Source organism: Prionailurus viverrinus, chromosome D1, assembly GCF_022837055.1.
Source record: "Prionailurus viverrinus isolate Anna chromosome D1, UM_Priviv_1.0, whole genome shotgun sequence".
Lineage (NCBI taxonomy): Eukaryota > Metazoa > Chordata > Mammalia > Carnivora > Felidae > Prionailurus > Prionailurus viverrinus.
Window position 1 is genome coordinate 48,502,832 of NC_062570.1, and position 20,421 is coordinate 48,523,252.

The 20,421-nt window shown below is 37.9% G+C and overlaps 1 protein-coding gene across 10 annotated transcripts in view; it reads left to right on the forward strand.

Annotated features, from left to right (window-relative positions):
* The window catches only part of DLG2 (discs large MAGUK scaffold protein 2), a 2,044,734-nt gene that overhangs the window by 1,309,321 nt on the left and 714,992 nt on the right, over nucleotides 1–20,421 (forward strand). For 9 of the 10 annotated variants that reach the window (XM_047877315.1, XM_047877320.1, XM_047877323.1 and 6 more), the window contains one exon: nucleotides 12,342–12,395. The exons of the other annotated variant lie outside the window; for it this stretch is intronic. In XM_047877315.1, the coding sequence (XP_047733271.1) occupies nucleotides 12,342–12,395 (54 nt within the window). The remainder of the gene's footprint in view (nucleotides 1–12,341; nucleotides 12,396–20,421) is intronic. 10 annotated transcript variants of the gene reach the window in all.

A 20,421-nucleotide genomic window follows, 5' to 3' on the forward strand; every position in this document is an offset into this window, starting at 1 on the left:
GCATCAGAAAATGCTAGCATTAGTTAGCCAGCTTCTATTTTTCTAGTCCCCATTCACTTCTTTTTTAAAAATCTATTCTTTCTCTGTGTTTTTCCCCAATGAAAATTATTCCAAATATAATATTAATTTTGAATACAAAATAAGTAAAGGGGAAATTGATAGACTTATAGATGTTATCAGAATTGAAAATAAGAGAAATTGAAGTAAAATGTGTCTACTGTGTTCTTTCTGCAACACAACCCTAGTGCCCTGTTTCAGAGGCAAGTATTGAAATATCTTCCAATCTAACATGGACATGAGCACATTATAGATTACTAATGGTAAAACAGTAAACCAAACTCATATCTCCTCTCTCTCTCTCTCTAACATTTCCTCTAAAACAAACAAAAATCTAAATTGGTGTTTAGAAAATAGAGAAAGGCAAGGATAGAAGAAAGAGCTTGGTGATACTTCTTTGCTTCACACTCTTATATTTAAAAAATAGAGAGTTATGAAGTAAAATATTAAAACTACATGAACTTTTCTAAGATGAAACATGAGACTTCAAGTGAATGTTTAGTTTGGGTGAATATTTTTTTAAGCTTATTTATTTTGAGAGAGAGAGAGAGAGAGTGCAGAGAGAAAAATCTCCATGCTGTCAACGCAGAGCCTGACACAGGTCACGAACCCACAAACTGTGAGATCATGACCTGAACCGAAATCAAGAGCTGTATGCTTAACTGTCTGAGCCACCCAGGAACTCCTTGGGTGAATCTTTTGAACTAGATCTTCATATTCATCTGAAAAATTTAGCAAATTCTTGGAATGCCTTTTTGTTTTTTTCATGATCTTTGAGTGTTTAGCTTTTCATCAAATCCTATGCTTCCTTCTGCCTTTCCAACTTCTGAAATGTACAGTTGGATATAAGTTAGAGCATGAAACACGTCCAGTACCACCTTCCTTACTCAACACAGAGTGGCATTACAACAAACACATGGGTTTGGAGTCAAGAAGAGTGACCTTTTGGAAAAAATGGACCACTCTCTTACACCATACACAAAAATCAATTTAAAATGAATTAAAGACATAAATGTGAGACCTTAAATCATAAAAATCCTAGAAGAGAGCACAGGCAGTAACATCTTTGACATCAGCCATAGCAACTTCTTTGTAGTATGTCTCTGGAGGCAAGGGAGACAAAGGCAAAAATGAACTAATGGGACTACAGCAAAATAAAAACCTTCTGCATAGGAAAGGAAACAATCAACAAAACTAAAAGGCAACCTACAGGGTAAGAGAAGATATTTGCAAATCCGATAAAGGATTACTATCCAAAATATATGAGGAACTGATACAACTCAACACCCCTCAAAACAAATAATCCAATTAAAAATGGTCAGAAGACATGAACAGTCATTTCTCCAAAGAAAATATCCAGATAGCTAACAGACACATGAAAAGATGTTTATCATCACTTATCATCAGAGAAATACAAATTAAAACTACAGTGAAGTATCACCTCACACTTTTCAGAGTGGCTAGAATCAAAAACACAAGAAACAAGAGGTGTTGATGGGAATGTGGAGAAAAAGGAATACTTATACACTGTTGGTGAGAATGTGAACTGGTGCAGCCACTGTGGAAGATAGTATGGAGGTTCCTCAAAAAGTTAAAAATAGAACTACCTTATGATCCAACAATTGTCCTACTGGACCTTAACACAAAGAATACTGGAACACTAATTCAAAGGGATACATGCACCCCTATGTTAATAGTGGCATTATTTACAATAGTCAATATATGGAGGCAGCCTAAGTATCCATCAATTGATGAATAGATAAAGAAGATATGGCATATATATACCAGCTATATTATTAAGCCATAAAAAAAGAATGGAATCTTGCCATTTGCAATAGCATGGATGGAACTAAAAGTATAATGCTAAGCAAAATAAGTCAAAGACAAATATCATATGATTTCACTTGTATGTGGAATTTAAGGAACAAAACAAGCAAGCAAAGGGGAAAAAAGAGAGATAGGGACAAAGCAAGAAATGGGCTCTTTTTTAAAGTTTATTATTTTTATTTTGAGAAAGAGAGAGAGTGTGTATGTGTGCAAGTTGGGGAGGGGCAGAGACAGAGGGAGAGAGAGAATCTCAAGTGGACTCTGAGTTATCAACACAGAGCCTGACAAGGGGCTTGATCTTGAAAATTGTAAGATCAGGACCTGAAGCCAAAATCAAGAGTCAGATGCTTAACTGACTAAGCCCCCAGGTACCCCAACAGATGCTACTAATTATGGTGAACAAAATGATGGTCACCAGAGGGGAGGGGAGTGGAGGTATGGTGAAATAGGTGATGGGGATTCACAAGTGCGCTTGTCATGATGAGCACAGAGAATTGTATGTGTGGAATTGTTGAATTACTATATAACACTGTATGACTGTATGTTAACTAACTGGAATTAAAATTAAAACTTAAAATTAAAAGAAAAAGAAGAATGAGTCTTGGCTCCACTAGCTATTAGTCTAGTGACCTTGAATGCATTGCATTACAGGCTCATGCCTCGCTTTCTTTATCTGTATAATGAGCATAATTATAGTATGTAACTCATAGGTGTGTTATGAGCATTAGAAAAGAATGAATATAAATGACCAGCATATGTTAGGTATAGAAGAGTCTTTCTGTTTATTACTTTCCTTAATTTACATATTGTGCTTCCGAAAAACATAGTCTATAGCATGACAAGTTCCAGATGCTCATATCCACACCATCAGTGTGGTACAAGAGTAGTCACCAGTGGGCATTGTGCAGTTACCCCTTTCCACCCATTTTACATAATCTGTTACCTCAGGGTTTCTCATGAGTCCTGTCTCTTGTTACTGCAACTCTAGTTTCAAAGGTCTAAGTGCCCATTAACAAACATCTTTGAGTATATTGTATGTAAAACATTGATGGGAATGTAGGTGGAAGAGGCTGGTAAAGAAATGAAATAAGAGTCCTTTCCTCAAAACAATTGCAGTTTCAGCAAGGAGATGAAAATATCGCATCTTAATATTCATTAAGAACATCAGGGTTTAGGGGCGCCTGGGTGGCTCACTTTGGTGAGCGTTCAGCTCTGACTTAAGTCATGCTCTCATGGTTTATGAGTTTGAGCCCCAAATCCAACTTGCTGCTGTCAGCGCAGAGCCTGCTTTGGATTTTCTGTCCTCCTCTATCACTGGCCGTACCCCTCTCACATTCTCTCTCTCTCTCTTAAAAATAATAAAACATTAAAAAAAAAAAAGAATGTCAGGGTTTAGTGCTTTCACATAGTTCCTTTAACATTTATAATTCAGTGTAAACTGAAGTAACAACTAATGAATGCTTTAAAATGGGGGGGGGGGTGCAGAATGGAGATAGATTGAAACCTGCAGTCAAGATTGAGGAAACTTTCATAGAGAGTCTAGGGGGCTTTAGACTGTCCTTGAAGGATATATCTAACTAGATATAATTTGGTTAGATAAATAAGAGAGGGAACCATGATTGATTCATGACATAAGAGAAGGAAGAAATGTAAACAGTATCTTATGGTAGACCTAAGCAAGGTGTGTGCTTGAAGTAGTGAGAATCTTGGCTTGATGGAAAGAAAGGAGAGGGAAGAGAGTAAATAGTATCCATTTATTGATCACCTACTGTATGCAAGACCTTGATCCATGTGCTACAGAAGAAATTAGCCCCACCTTAGCCTGATGAACCAGATTAACAGCTTGCTTAGAATTCTGGTATCTATGTGTTGAAAATATAACTGTGCTGCTAAGACTATAGCTCTTTGGTAGCTTAGCAAAAAGGAGCAGATGGTATCCACATGGAACTTTCCAGGAATAGCACCACATGGAGTGAATCAGTGAATTAAGTATGTATGGTTATAAGGCATGGGGCACATTGACTAAACCACATTTGAGATCTGAGCTAATGACTCCACTTTTCATGCAATCTCCAGAGAGCATTTATATAAATAAAGCAGTTAGTTTTGTAAATGCTCACTGTGAGCCCATGGGATTTGTGGCATCATGGACTAATGTACAAAAGCAAGAGATTTGGAGTCAAAGGACCTGGGTTTGAATTCCAGCTTTGCTCCCCTCTAGCTGTCTGATGTTGGGAATTTCACTGAATCACCCTACACCTCAGTTTACTTAACTATAAACAAAGGAAAATTCCACCAGTCCCTCTGGGTTCTGTGAGGAGTACACAAGAAAACACAGATAAAAACTTATCATGTTCGCCTGCCACACAATGGTTATTTGCTCAGTCAGTGTTAGTTCCCTTCCTTCTTTCTGTGGAAATTAAATGATCTAATGTATATAAATATACTCTATAAATGATAAAGCATGGTACTAGTGGCCAGTATAATATAATTATCCATTTGAGTTTCAGTGATGATCTGAAGTTTTGGTGAGTCATTTATTTTTGCCTTTTATACTAAGTGCAAAGAGATATGAGAGATATGTGGCTGGGTTGCTGCGTGGGAATTTAGAGTCCTCATAATTAGTAGTTCAAGCAATTTTTATCTCTTATCCCAAGTGGACTTAATTCTAGAGAAAACATAAAGAAAAGTCTCTTTGGTTCTGAGATCTCCACTCTGTGTCATTCTGCAGGCTACCCCAGCTTTTCTGTACTAGAGTTGGAGGCACATAACTCAGCTTAACTGAGGTCGTTAGGATATCATCTGTTTTCTGCAGAGTATTACACTACCTTGTATTTTTTTTTTTTTTTTTTCAACGTTTATTTATTTTTGGGACAGAGAGAGACAGAGCATGAACGGGGGAGGGGCAGAGAGAGAGGGAGTCACAGAATCGGAAACAGGCTCCAGGCTCTGAGCCATCAACCCAGAGCCCGACGCGGGGCTGGAACTCACGGACCGCGAGATCGTGACCTGGCTGAAGTCGGACGCTTAACCGACTGCGCCACCCAGGCGCCCCAACACTACCTTGTATTTTAAAGGAGGATGGAGCAGGCATGTTAACACTTCAATCCAAAGGGATGAAAGACTAATGGTGAATTTTCAAGGATCAGTGAGGGAAGTTGTGTTAACTAGAACAGACTTCTGGAGACTTATCAAATTTTAACAGGGAACAGAAGAACATGTTTTGCAGTTGTTAAGAATTACCCACATAGGAGCTGGACTTTCAGATTTGATTCTTGGCCTTGCTATCACCAGCTGAATGACCTTGGGCAAGTTAGTTAACATCTCTCTGCCTCAGTTTTCGGTAAAGTAAGGATAATATTATTTTTATTATTGAGAGAGTTCAGGAAAGCAGAGTTAAACTGAATTCAGGCCAAACATGAGTCCACCATTTTTTTTCCCAATATTCTGAGCTAGGCTGATGGTAAGCTAGGTAGGTAGCCATCTCTGCATTTTGTAAAGTGTTAGGCAGAGGGGCCAAGGTTTTTTACTTCCTCCAAGGTTGCTCCTGGAGATACCCTGCCATAGTCATTAACCTGCAAGTTAAGCCTTGCCAAGCTACGCCTCAGGCCCTCATACTGTTCAGTTACCCACCCTCGTGATACTGCCTCAGTGTCCTCACTTGTGTGTGTGTGTGTGTGTGTGTGTGTGTGTATGTGTGTGTATGTGTGTGTGTATACACACACACATACACACACATATATATGTATGTATGTCACTGGAGGGTAAGGGCAAGCCAGAGTACAGACCTGATACTATTGGTACTACTATTGGTGATGACTCAGAGCTATACTGGATTAAACTGCATGCCCCTGGCTTGTCTTGTGGAAAGGAAATAGGAAAAGGAGAAGAAAATTCAGGAAAGCAAAAAATAACCACACTAATAAATAATATAAACTTACATCTATAGAGTTCCTCTCTTTTCACTTAACATGCATTATTTCTTCAGCTAACTTCTTGGGAAATAGGTTAACTGGAAAATAGCGTTGTCCCATTTTTTTTAAGTGGGGGTTTAAAAGAGATTAAGGGACTTAGAAACCCTCTGAGAATTGGGGAATTGAATCTGAGTCAGTACAGTGAGAAATTTCTCTTCAGACAGTGAAGGAGTGACTAGCAACATACAGGGCAGGAAATAACTGAATTTTCAATATGTAGCCTGGAAAAATTCAGTAGAGGGAATCAGGAAATGTTAGTGGTTATCAGCATGAGTTCTGGGGCTCTAAAGACATGGGTCTGAAACCTGGTTGTAGTCCTTTTAGGTTTGAGGCCTTAGGTGACTTAGCCACTTTGAGCCTGCCTGCCTGCCTTTCTTCTTTCCTTCCTTCCTTTGTTCCTTCCTTCCTTCCTTCCTTCCTTCCTTCCTTCCTTCCTCCCTTTCTCCCCCCCCCCCCTTTTTTTCCTTCCTTCCCTCCTTCTTTCCTTTAAATGGGAACAATGAGGGGATCCTGGGTGGCTCAGCTGATTGAGCAGTGTCTGACTTTGGCTCAGGTCATGATCTGACTTTGGCTCAGGTCATGATCAGGTCTGAGCCCTGCATCAAGCTCTATGCTGACTGTTATCTCCCTCTCTCTCTACCCCCACCTCTCTTTCTCTCTCTCAAAAATAAATGAACATTTAATGGGGTGCCTGGGGGTGCTGAGTCAATTAGGTGTCTAACTTTGGCTCAGGTCATGATCTCACAGCTCATGAATTTGAACCCTGCATTGGGCTCTCTGATGACAGCTCAGAGCCTGGAGCCTGCTTGGGATTCTGTGTCTCACTCTCTCTGTTCTTCCCCCACTCACACTGTCTCTCTTTCTTTATTTCTTTCTCTCTCTCTCTCTCTCTTTCTCTCTCTCTCTCTGAAAAATGAATAAACATTAAAAAAGATGCTTCAAAAATAAATGAACATTTAAAAAATAATTAAAAAATAAATGGGAACAGTGATGTTTTCCTTAAAACATTTTGAGAAGTAAATACATTGATGCATCTTAAGTATTTACCACAGCCCCTGGAACATAATAGGCATTTAATAAATGCTTAACAGTTTATTCTTGTTATTGCTGTTGTTACCCTGTCTTTAGTTTCCATACTAAATAATTGTGAGATCTGGGACATGCCACTAGGCCATGTGTCCATTTCCATATTTATAGAGTGAAAGGATAGAATTAAATGATCCTTAAGGTCCCAGCTGTAAAGTTTTGTAATTCTAAAGTGGGTGTGTTTCTTTTATTTTGTTTTTCTCTCACACAGCCATCAATATGTCTTTAATCAGTCATTTACCAGAAATTTTCCTTGAAGCTTACTTAAAACATCCAGACTTAGTCAGCCTGGCTATGCCTGACTATATCTTCCCAAACTAACGTTAACACATTCAAATCACCTTTGGTTTTCACTAGATTGGCTGGGAGAGCAGCCCCCAAAAGCATTTAGTCTTTGCAGTGATAAACAAGGCAAGCAGCTTGCTAGAGTTCTGCCATTAGACTGACACTTAATACCTTCTCCTAAGCCATGCCTCCTGCAGGCCTGTTCACATGATATATCTGGACCCCTGTAACTGGGCCAGAGTGAGGAGGGGAAGGCTCTGCCACCAGCCAGTATCAAGGTGTACATATCTAACTTTGCTTTGAGCTGACCTCTGACCTGTTAGTGAGCAATGGTAGTTAGAATCCAAAGAGTTCTTGTAAGTTCCAATTCCGTTCTGAGAGACAGTAGAGTATAATTGTCAAGAGTATGGGTTCTGAGCTAGACTGTCTAGGTTTGAAGATGGTATATTTACCATATGTCTGACTTTGGGAAAATTACTGAAACTCTACTTCCTCACTTGTGAATAGAGAATAATGGTACTTGACTCATTGGGTTACATGAAGATTAAATAAGTTAATTATATAAATAAGTGCTATATAAATGCTTGACTTTCTTCTTACCCAACCCAGTGTTAATACACCGAAGATCTGGCTGTGGCTTGGTCATGGTACCATAAGATTTCAGGTAGTGATGATGCTTAGGGGCAATTGCAGATCTTGAGTAAATCTATGTCACTATTTTCCTTGTGGCAAAGAGCAGTGGTTTATCTTTTACTGGGATGAACAAAGTTATTGATGTAATATAAAGGTATGTGGGTATCCTATGGAGCTCAAAGAGAAGAAAGTGGCTGGGAATCATGAATAACTTGATCTAACAACTTCAATTTTTCAGTATTCTCTCTGTTTGCTTTTTGCTTTTCTACAATTAACTTTATACTTCCCTCTTGCTGTAAACTGGCTTTCTCCACATATAAAGAATGTAATATAAAATGCAAACCATGTATATCTCATAGTTTGGGTCACCTAAAAGAGATTGGTTTCTTAAGCCTTTATAGTTTCAAAAATCTTTGGCTATATTTATATAAAGACAAGCCTTGAAACTTCTCATTAAAAGATTTTTTTTCAGGGGCACCTGGTGGCTCAGTCAACTGAGTATCAGACTCTTGATTTCTGTTCAGGTCGTGATCCCAGGATTGTGGGATCAAGCCCCACACCCAGCTCTGTGCTGAGCATGGAACCTGCTTAAGATTCTCTCTCTCTGTCTCTCTCTCTCTCTCTCTCATTGTCTCTCCCTGCTTATTTATCTCTCTTGCTAAAAGTAAAAATAAATAAATAAATAAATAAATAAATAAATAATAAAAATAAATTAAAAAAGGATTTTTTCATATTTGTTAAAAATTTCTTTCCATTTAATGGAAATCAGCATATTGAAGTTGGATACCGGAATCTGCTAAGTCACCAGTTTGATTTAGGAGTTCAATTAAAGAGAATACCCAATACCCAATTAAAGAGACTATGTGTACAGCAGGGCAGTAAGAATTGTGGAGATAAAGCTTAGTGGGAACCATCAAAGCAACTCAGAAACTGGTTTTAAGAATCTAAAACCAGACCTGATCAAACTAGGCATGGACTCACATGATTTCAAAAGCGAGAAAAGAAACAGAAGCCAGGATGAGCCATGGGGAGATCTGAAATTCACAACTGGTTACAGAAGCACACTCATGGGCCATACTTAGAATTCAACTATACTCTGTCACCACTTGGGATTTTTATTCTCTGCTGATGTGTATCATTGAGTACCTTCAAGAAGCTTCTGTGAAAACAGTCTGGGGAGGGTCATGGGGGTCCTGGAACAAAGCAATGGGAGATCTGATCTTCAGAGAGCCAGATATAGCAGCAGTGGGATACAGAACAGCCAACCATGACATCTTGTCATTCATGCCTGGGATTTGTCAATGTCGGATGTATGTGCTGTATGTGTATATTCAAACAATCTATACATTTTGTTCGTTCATGCATTTTTAATGACATTAAAAGATGCAGGCATTAATGGGGGCTTCTGAATCTTTTTTACTCAATAAGGAGCTTTCCACATAACATAGATTATACTTCACAACATTTACAGCTTACAGTTATGAAATAATCAATATTTCATAAAAGCTGGATAGTTAAGCAATAGGGACTGATTAAGGAAAGATAGTGACAGTGGATAATCTGGAAAAGTAGTCACAGTTTTGTTGGTAACATGGGAGATTTTGGAGTTATCCTAGAAATGCTCTCCTGAGTTTACGAGCTTACAAAGAGCTATTATTTTCCTTTATACCCTCACCTATATTTTATATCAACATTTAGCCAGTAATTCCTAAGTTGTTGCTGAGCTCCTTGGGTGTAACCAAGTGCTGTGAAGAATTCTAGGAAAATATTCAATCCTTGTCATTTTTAAATTTTTTTTTCAACGTTTATTTATTTTTGGGACAGAGAGAGATAGAGCATGAATGGGGGAGGGGGAGAGAGAGAGGGAGACACAGAATTGGAAACAGGCTCCAGGCTCTGAGCCATCAGCCCAGAGCCCGATGCGGGGCTCGAACTCACGGACCGCGAGATCATGACCTGGCTGAAGTCGGACGCTTAACCGACTGCGCCACCCAGGCGCCCCCAATCCTTGTCATTTTTTAAACAGAGTCTGATTAGAAAACCTGAATTTATGTATATGAAAAGGAAAATAGCAGCATAAACATATGAAAGGGATAAATGACATCATAAAGGAAATAGGCTTGCATACAAAATTTATTCCTAGATCATGTTAATATAATCTGTAAGAGGAAAAACAAAAGTAAGATGGGTTGAATCAAATCAATACATATTTATTGATCAAATTGTACTAAATATACGTCTTGGGTGTAATGTTTGGAAAGCTTTCAGTCTGGTCAAGGGGGCAAGGCACAAATGTTTTAGAAGAGTCCTGGGAACCAATTAGAAAGCATAGAAGAGAGGAAGTAAAAACTAAAAAACAGAAGAGGAAGACAACAACAGTAACCATTCAGGCATCACCAGATTGCTTTCAATCTCTGATATATAAGACTTAAGGCAGCTCTTGCCTCCAGGGTGGTCTTTGGTTTGCCAGAATCTTCTGTGCTGCTCTACCTCGAAATCTGCAATCACTGCAGGACTCTTGCAACTGAGCCTCCTAGATACTCAGATCATGGAGCAACTTAGTGTGGAAAAAAAAAATGGATTTTGAGGTCAGAAAGGCCAGTGTTAAACCTCAGCTCTTATTTTCCCTGAGCCTCCATTTTCTCATCTATAATATGTGGATAGTGATAATAATGCTTTATCACTATGGTTTTGTGGAGATTAAATGAGGATATATGTGCATTTTCTTATACCTGGGCAAGTAATATATATTTAATAAATAGTAAGTCACATGGTCTAATCTTTAGTTTTCTTTAGTGTGATTGTAGCCACTATCATGGCTTTGAAATCTCTGGGGTGTAAACAATTCACAAACCAGTCAATAATATATTCTTACAGTCTGTCTTTAGGGATGCTAATAATAATATTTAATATTGATTCTGAAATGTAAGTTTACAAAGCACATTCAAATATATCATCTCACTTATTCTTCAAATGACTCTTTCAGATGATTATTTCTATTCCCATTCTACAGAGAAAGAAAATGAGACAAAGGGAGTTAGTGTAATTGCCTCCAGATCTCACCATCAGAAAGTTGCTCAGCCCCAAAACGTATAATCAGAAAGTTGCTAAACCAAACTTGAGCCCAGGTTCTCTAACTCCAAACCTCTTGTTCTTCTCCCTACACCACCACATGCCTCTTAATAAGAACTGCCTTTTTGTATGCAGGTGTTTAGGGTCTGTTTGTTTGTTTGTTTGTTTTGTTGGGATCCTGTGAAAACTGTCTTTCTCCAAAGCCCCTATTCACCCTAAAGGTACTTGCTATTAGGAGTTAATGAATAAACTGTGAACATCTAGTTGGCTCACTATGGACACATATAGACCAGGGTTATGTTTTCAATGCCTGGTGTGTTATGTTAAAACATGGAATTTTGTTTTGTAAAATCTGCTGGATTGCCATTTTTTTAATCATTTGATTAACAGATTGACATTTAAAAGCTGTTAACTCTGTTAACTCCAGAGGGCACAGCTAATGAAATGTCCCAAAAGTTGAGCACTTGCCAAAACTACCATGTCTTATAGGACAGCTCTGGATTTACCATGATGAGAGTATTTTTTCTATCTAAATGAAATCTGCAATTTGGGAAGGAGATTAAAGATCCTGCAGGGGATGAAGGAAAAGATGCTATGAAAATTCTAGAAACTAGAAAATAAAGATAGATCTACTCAATATTCATGAAGTCAGATTGGTTGATGCAAATAGAGATTGCAATCTCTCATTTTCTAATGACTTGGCTTGTAGCACTTCTGTATCAGTGTTACACAGATTCCTACCCAGCTTTAAAGGGAATGACTGCAGGTTGTACATTTTTTTAAAAAAGGAAGTTTAGCATACTCATAATGATTTTATGCCACCTTTGACTAATTTGTAATTTTCTAGCTAAGGATTTCTAAGGTACATGATCAGAAAAGCACAAATGATGAAAGATATAGTACAGAATATATAATAGGTAAATATACATATAAGATGTCAATAAGTGAATCTTTCTATTTCAACATATTCTCAAAAGGCAGTTTAAAGAGGAGGGTTACAAATATTGCTTTAGGTTAAATTTTGCTTCCATGAGAGAGAAATTAAATTTATTTTGTATAGCCATTTTATAAAGAAATGCTATACATTTTTACTCACCCAATTTATTAGAAATTCTTACCTCATATACAGCTCAAATCCTCACCTCCTACTATTGGGTAGAATTAAAGGGAAAATGAGTACAAATTTAACTGCTTACTTCATTTCATTATGTAGTCAATATAGCAAATACTTGAAGGAAGGTGGTTTCAGGGAATTCCAAGACATTTCATTTATCCCTTGAAACCCTGACATAGTGCCTTTACAGGTTCTCAAGAAATACAGTTGAACTCTGTTAAATAAGTTTAACAGATCCTATCTCAGAATAGATTACCTGTTATTTAATTTTTTTTCTTGTGTCTCTTTTTTAGGCCAGCCCTGCTCCTATAATTGTCAACACAGATACTTTGGACACGATTCCTTATGTAAGTAACATTTTTATTAAGACTTTCTTTAAAAATTATGTTAGAATTTAATGAGCTAAATTTAAAATTCAGTACATATTCAATTCTACCCAGTCCAGATAATCTTATGAAATGTGTAGAAAGAGTTTTGTGAGTTCTGTTTTGATACTTGCTAAATCTCAGCTTAGTTATGCAAATAGTTTTCTCTTTCATTCATTGTTTTGGAAAACATAAGGGCCTATCATAAGGGAAAAAAGCCCATTGTATTAAAAAAATGTTAGTTTCCTGGGTGGTTCCCTGAAAAGATACTGAATTGCTTATAGAAGAGATGGATAAACTTCTTTGGGTTTCTTAGTAAAGGAATAATCAAATCAAATTTCTGTGGTAGCACATACAACATAAGTAAGCTATCAAATATTTGATGGATTTTGCTGGGTTTCTAACAAGAGTTGGAACACATTTTTTAAGGGTGTAGTCTTTCTATGTATAATGAAAGGCATGGTTTTATGAAAGCCTGGAGCATGAGATAGATACTAGAATCAGACAAATGGGTAAAGCCTGGGATTAAGTACAACCACTATAATGGCCAAAATTCTTGAACAACAAAGTTTGACTCAGCAGGGGAGATTGGAGGGTGGCAGCAGGCCACAGTGTGGGTGAGCAGTTGACATTTTGGAGGTGTGACAAGGCTTTATGTGTGACCCTAGCTAATGGATAGACAGTAGTGATAGGGGAAGATGGGACAAACACAGGTGTGTGTACAGACAGAGGATTTGAAGCAAGGAGAAGGACTGCAGGGAGGTTGGATAAGAACAGATGCCTGGTCTTTGATTAAATGAATAAAACTCATGAAGCACTTGAAAAATTACCTGGCGCAATGTAAATGCTTGGTAAGTATCGCTATTCTAACTCTTAGACCCAACCTTAAATGCCTACAAGGACAAAGTAACTCCCAGAAATAAATGAAGGAAAAGGCATGGGGACAGCAGGGAATCGAGAGTACATGGTGTTCCAAAAGGGGCAGCTGCCACTTGGCTCCAGTGGATTGGTACCAAAAAGAGATGGGGACCAAGGGTTACCAAATCATCTAACTTTTCTAGAGAAGTTGGAAATTTGAATTTTTATGTAAAGGTTTGGAATTTTTAAATATAGACAACTGATTTTCGAAAGTTCATGCACTGTGTGCCAGTAGTCCAGAGGCTACCCTTTGGGTGGCTTCTGCCTCAAAGGAACTGGAGATCCTGAGCTGGTCCTCCAAGCCAGGACTCCGCCACAGGGGAGCATAATGCTAGAATTGGAATACAAGGTTGGGACTTGATTACAGGAACAAGTGACTGAAACTGGGACACAGGGTCAGGATAAGAATAACAACAAGCTTGACTTAGTGCTGACTCACCTGAACTACTGAGCTAGAGCTTCCTAAATCTTTCTGAACAAGAGTCATTTGGGGTCAGACAAGAAATGGGGTTAAAAGCTTACTGGTAGTAATCAGTGGCCCCAGTTCTGGAAAGACAAGGATCCTGTTAGTAGGAAGCAAAGTAATACATTAAAGACACATAGTGTCCACTATTCTGTCTCTCACTCTCCCCATCTTCCTTCACTAATCAAACATTTATATTAGTATTACTGTATACGTGACACTAAGTACTTAACAAATATTAACTCAATCCTTAAAACAACCCTGTAAGATAGGTTCTATTACTTTCTTTATATTACAGATCCGAAAACTGAATCATAAAGAGATTAAGTAACTTTTTCAAGGTTGCACAGTTAGGAGCAGAGCCAAGAATGAATGTAGATAAACTGGGTAAGGAGTTAGAGATCTCACTTAACTCTTTATCATACAACCTCTTATATTGCCACCTTTTCTCACTTGTTTTCTCTCCGCTTGGGAAAAACTTTGCTTTCTCCTCTGCTACACGTGGATTTGGGTGGAAGACAACTTGTCACAGAGGCCCCAATAGCTTTGGGACAGAGATTCATGTATATTTTAAGGAATTCTGTGTTTTTACTCTAGAAAAATTCTTTGCTATATTCATAGGCAAGGCAGATGAACAGTGCTTTGAAGTAGACATGGAGCACAGACTTGATTTTGTAAGTAGGACTGCTTTCTTTGGTAGATCTGTATTATTTCAAAGCCGTCTCTTAGGATTCTCATGCCTGAATGGCCAGATGCCCTCATGTACAAATAATTTATCGACAGAATTTAAAGATTTTATGCAGACCTACTTGACTGATATCACAGCTAATTAGCTAGTAAAATCAGCTACATATAACAAATTAATCAAATTGCTTTCTATTCCCTAAATATCAACTTTGTATACAAATTTGAGTTCTTCAAAGGGTCTTTTTTTTTAATCTTCAACTTTCTTGTACTTAATGCAAAACCTCTTTGAGCTTCCTTAAGTAGTATCTTTAGAGAGGGTTGCTGACCCGTTTGCTGTGGTGAAAATATCCCAATGTGTTTTATGACAATGTGTTGTTCAGCAAGTCATTTAATTTTTCTGGATCTAAATTTATCTTTAAGACAGGAATTATAATACCTACCTCAGAGGTGATTGTGGGGACGAAATGAAATTATGTATGCGAAATAATGCTTTTTTTTTTAAGTTCATTTATTTATATTGAGAGAGAGAAAGAGAGAGTAGGGGAGGGTCAGAGAGAGAGAGAGAGAGGGAGATAGACAATCTCAAGCAGGCTCCACACTGTCAGCACTGAGCCAGACTTGGGGCTTGATCTCACAAACCATGAGATCATGACCTGAATTGAAATCAAGAGTGGGACACTTAACTGACTGAGCCTCCCAGGAACCATGAAATCATGCTTTGTTAACTTCTGGCTTCTAAGTGTTTATTTATCATTTTACGTAAATAATAAAAACTTATGTAATAACACATGCTAGGCCCTGAGAGGATGGTAAATATGACTATTTTCCCCCATATAAACATGAGTACATCATCTATTGAAAATGCAGATTTAGTGCACAGTCATTAATGTAGATATACTTTGGCTTTTGGCATAAGTCCAACCTTCCTCTTTGTTCCTGATTCACTGGGTAACCTTGAACAAATCGCTGTTCCATTCGCAGTCTATTTTCTCGCTCCCTAGTGTTCTAAACTTTGTTTTCCTCTTTCCTTTCTCATGTTCTAGTTGTTCACATAATTTCAGATCTATTTAATGAAAAAACGATCTCAGAGCTCCCCAGAGCATTTCAGTCATATTGCATAAGAGCATTTCCTTCTTCAAAAATATTACTTAAATGACAAATTTTAATGTGTATTATTGTCCTTCTCACAAATAATTTCATTACAAGTAAATATTAATTTTGCCAGTGAGCAAGTTTGATTTTAGAAATATGTTGTCCTTGTGCAAACAATTCCTTGGCATGCATATAAACAGCAATTGAATAACTAGAGGAAATCTGTGGTCAAAGGAAATTTTTAAATTAAGTATCTAATGAGGCACAAAAAATATTTAAAGAGATTTCTGCCTTTTTTAGGCAGGAAGTTAGGGGTTTTTAGAGCTCTTAAAGTATCTACCATTAACAAATGGGGGGGGGGATCACTGAGGTTCTTACATACAAATGCTTCAAATAATCTCGTCCTTTCATGATGTCATGAAATTTTAAGGTTGGGTATGATGTTACATATGGTATAACCCCACCTCTCCTGCAAAGCAGGAATCCCCTCCCTATATGAAGGTTAAAATCCCTCAAGGAAAAGCAAAGAGAAAAAGCAAATTGCCATTTCAGCACTCTGTAGTTTACATTTTTCACTCAATCATGTTATTCTTCTCCATTATATGTTAAATATTGTCTTATGGCAGTTGATGAATATACTGTGTTCTTAGAGAGTTCACAGTGAGTAGAGCCTGCATATGATCTATAAGTCTACATCCCTGAAGGCTGACTTAGTGAAAAGATACCATGTTACCCTCTAAGTACTCTGCAACCAACTGACATGGAAGTCACTCCGGAAGCCTCCTCTCTGGACATACTTTTGGCTTTTGTAGCTGACCAGAGTCGTATATTGAACACCATCCAACGAAACCCCATTCTTCCTGCTTTAAAAAAAAATAAAATTAATCAGAGAAATTCTAGGATTCCTTTTTATCCATCCTTCTCTAGAGTTCATTATATACTGGTTATATTTTGACTTGTTTTCTGGAAATATAATGTAATAAATAGTATACTCAAGAATCATGAGTTTTAAATGTTGTTAAGTAACTTAGGATCCAATGAATGCAAACCTCTCATTTTACAGATACAGACATTCTAGCTCAACTAGTAAATGGTAGAGCTTGGTCTATTATTTACTTTCACTCTACATAACAGTTTTTGGTGTGCAACCAATAACCACATAATCAGTGGCATATAACAATAAGCATTTATTCTTCCCGTAAGTGTTTGCTGGTTGGTTGGGCCAACTGCTGTAGACTGTAGATTACCAGGTTGGCTTCAAGTGTTTGATTCTGGGGCCCAGGGAGTGGGACAGTACTACCCAGAGTATGTTAATTGTAACGGCCAAAACACAAGAGGAAAGTCCAGGACACAAACACAGTTGAAGGCTATGTTCACATGACGTCACTAACACCCCACTGGCCAAAGCAAGTCATATTGCCAAGCTCAAAGTAGAAGAAGGAGTGAATATTTGCTAAACAACTAGTAAACAACTAGTAAACAACTAGTTTACAATGCCAAAATCTTAAATAAAAGGGCTAAGAATTTGTAAATGCCCTTTATAAGAAAAACGAGTACAAAAGAAAGAAACTTACACTTTTAAAATATTGGTAGGTCAGGGCTCCTGGGTGGCTCAGCTGGTTAAGCATCTGACTTCGACTCAGGTCACGATCTCACAGTTTATGGGTTCAAGCCCCGCGTAGAGCTCAGAGCCTAGAGCCTGCTGTATCTCCCTCTCTCTCTGCCCCTCCCCTGCTTGTGCTTTGTCTCTCTCTGTCTCTCAAAAATAACTGTTAAAAGTTTTTTTTTAAATATATTAATAGGTCAGTGGCAATAAATAATTACAGTGTCAAAGGACACTGGTTCAACTGATAGGTAAGTGAGTGTCTAGATTATTAAGGATGTTTAATGGAAACTATGGAGAAATAAAAGAAACATCTATCAAGTATTGACAGTGCAATGACCTTAGTTTTCTTTGAGACACTTTTTGTCTGAAACTTTGTTTCCAGAGGTAGAAATAATAATGGAGACAAGGGATTTGTTCCAGAAAGTTCCAGGACTGTGGCTTGGAAAACATCCCAAGAAATTGAAGGAGTAAGAGAAGTAGAGGAGAGAAAAGAAGAAAGAGGGATTAAGTTACAAAAAAATATGAGAAGGTCCTTAATAGTATTGATGCAGTTTGGAGTGGTAGGGTCCAGAGCCAATGGGTAAGTAAGAATTCTTGAGACTTCTTTGGTGCAAAACAGTGATTTTATTAAACCAAGGGGACAAGACCCATGGGCAGAAAGAGCTGCCCTAGAATTGTGAGGAGCAACTGATTATACACCTTGCAGTTGAGGGAGGTACAGGCAAAAAGGAAAGTTTCCATAAAGGACTTTCATATGCTAAAGAGGACTCAGAGGAAACCAGAGTCTTTGCTATTGTCAAGCTAAGGCGGTTTTCCCTCCAGTAAGGCATTAACAGGAAGTCAAGACAGAAGTTTATTGGAGGAATGTTTTACTGTCCCTATCTCAAATATTTGTCAATGGGCTACAGGTTATAAAGAAATTTAATGTTCGGGCCCCTGGGTGGCTCAGTCGGTTAAGCATCGGACTTCAGCTCAGGTTATGATCTTCCAGTTCTTGAGTTAAAGCTCTGCTTCAGGCTGTGTGCTGTCAGAGTGGAGCCCGCTTCAGACCCTCCATTTCCCTCTCTCTCTGGTCACTCACTCACTTGCTTTCTCTCCCCCTCAAAAATAAAGAAACATTAAAAAAAGAAAAAGAAAAATGTATATTAAAAAAGGAAGTTTAATTTTATTTATATTTTCATCTTGCCTTTGTTCCCTACATCATCATGGAGGGGAGGGTGGTGTTAGGGCTCCATGAAACTGAGTCGGGTCTATAGGTATCTGGAGGCTAGGCTATTGATAAGATCATCTTTTTCTTGTAATTTACTAAGACATTTGTAAACTGATAGAGACACATCTCCTGCATGACTGTGACTATGATCTCTATCAGCTAACCATTTGTTTTCCCCTTCCCCTTGTTCTTTGGCAGCCAGGAGTGCCTAAGGAATGTCACAGATATCTCACCTGGAGAGGGTACGGGGTTTGTGGGGTATCAGCTTGCCTTATGCTCTCTCATCAGTATCACCCACAGTATTTGACCTCCAAGATCATTTATGTAAAGGTTATTTGAAAGCAATCGTAATATCCTTACAGTATTATCAGTGAGATTTTTGTAGAGAACTTTAAGTGTGAAAGGTCATTGCATGAAGACACAGCTATGCTTCTGGGACAAAGGACCAGAAAGTTGTTTCAAGGGAATAAAATGGCCCAAGGAAAAGTACAGTGTAGTAAAGAGTGTTGAGAAGAGTGGAGGATGAGAGAAGATAAAGGTTGACATGGGTTCAGACATGGAGAGAAACAATCAAATTAGCAGTGAGATTCATTCAAGGAGCCAAAGAATGGGCTTGAAACTAAGAGAAATTTTTAAGCAAGGTTTAAATGGCATTTCTGATTGATTCCAGCAGCAGGAAGCTTAGGGTAAGAGCTCTCAGAGGAGGAAGTTGCTATATTTGCAGAAGGGGAATGACCAAGCACTTGGTCACAGAACAGGACATTGAATTCCTCTGAGTCACTTTGTACAGTAACAGACCCTTGTGATTCAGGCTGCTATTCACTTTTAACTGGATAGTTTTCCAGAATTACCCATGAAGGCAGAGGAAACAGAATTTTGCTTGTTTCTTTGAACCATCATGGTAGTGATTAATAATGTTATTTTCGAAAACTTTGCTGATTTTAGTACATTTATCTTTCAGCAAACACATTTGTTTCTTTTTAGTTTTTTCTGCCTTGAACACTATTAAAATTGTCAATGTTTTTATATGTTGAGAATGTAGTATTATCTACAAACTAAAAAAAAAAAAAAAACTAGAAAATCCTTACCTACCAGAAAATAGCTTAATTTTGACTTAAACTGTGTCCATGAGACAATAAGAATTTAGCAAGAGAAGCAAAACTCAATATTCATTCTAGGGGCACCTGGGTGTCTCAGTGGTTGAGCATCCAACTTGGGCTCAGGTCTTGATCTTGTGGTTTGCGAGTTTGAGCCACACATCAGACTTGCTGCTGTCAGCTTGTCAGAGCCCTTTTTGGATTCTCTGTCCCTCCCCTGCTTATGCTTTCCCAAAAATAAAATAAAAATAATAGTAGTAATATAAATTCCTTATAAAAATACTTATTCTAGAGTCACAGTCAAATCTAGCCAGTCTAAATCCATTTCTCAGCTGCCACAATCAACAGATCCCCTACTGTTGCACTTGTTACTTTGATCTATAAAGGTAGAGATGGAACATAATAGTGCTTTTCAAATATTGATGTGCATAATAAAAATAACCTGGAGATCTTAAAATGCAGATTCTTATTGAGTAGACCTGGGATGAGGCCTGAGAGTCTGCATTGCTAATAAGCCTCCCAGTGAGGATGATGTCCATTTGTACACACTTTGAATAACAAGATTGTATAAAGAGAACGGCTAGGATTTAGATTCAGGAGCAACTTGGGTTATGATCCCACCTCTGAAGGTACTTGCGTGAGTTTTGATTAAGTCAAATTCTCTGTCTAAACCGCTGTTGTATTATTTGTAAATGGGAATAATAATATATGCCCTTTAGGGGGTGTTATGAGTACTCTTCCTAGTATATAGAAGGTGCTTAATAATGTTCATCATGAGATTGAGAGGGATAGTGTGCCTTTAATAAAATAGAGCATTCCTGTAATTTGATCTAGAATTCAGACGCCATAGTTTGTTCAGAGGTAGATCCAATAGCAGTTATGCTGGTCCATCACCCTAACTATATCTAGATGTTTGCTTCTTGAAAGGGACTCAT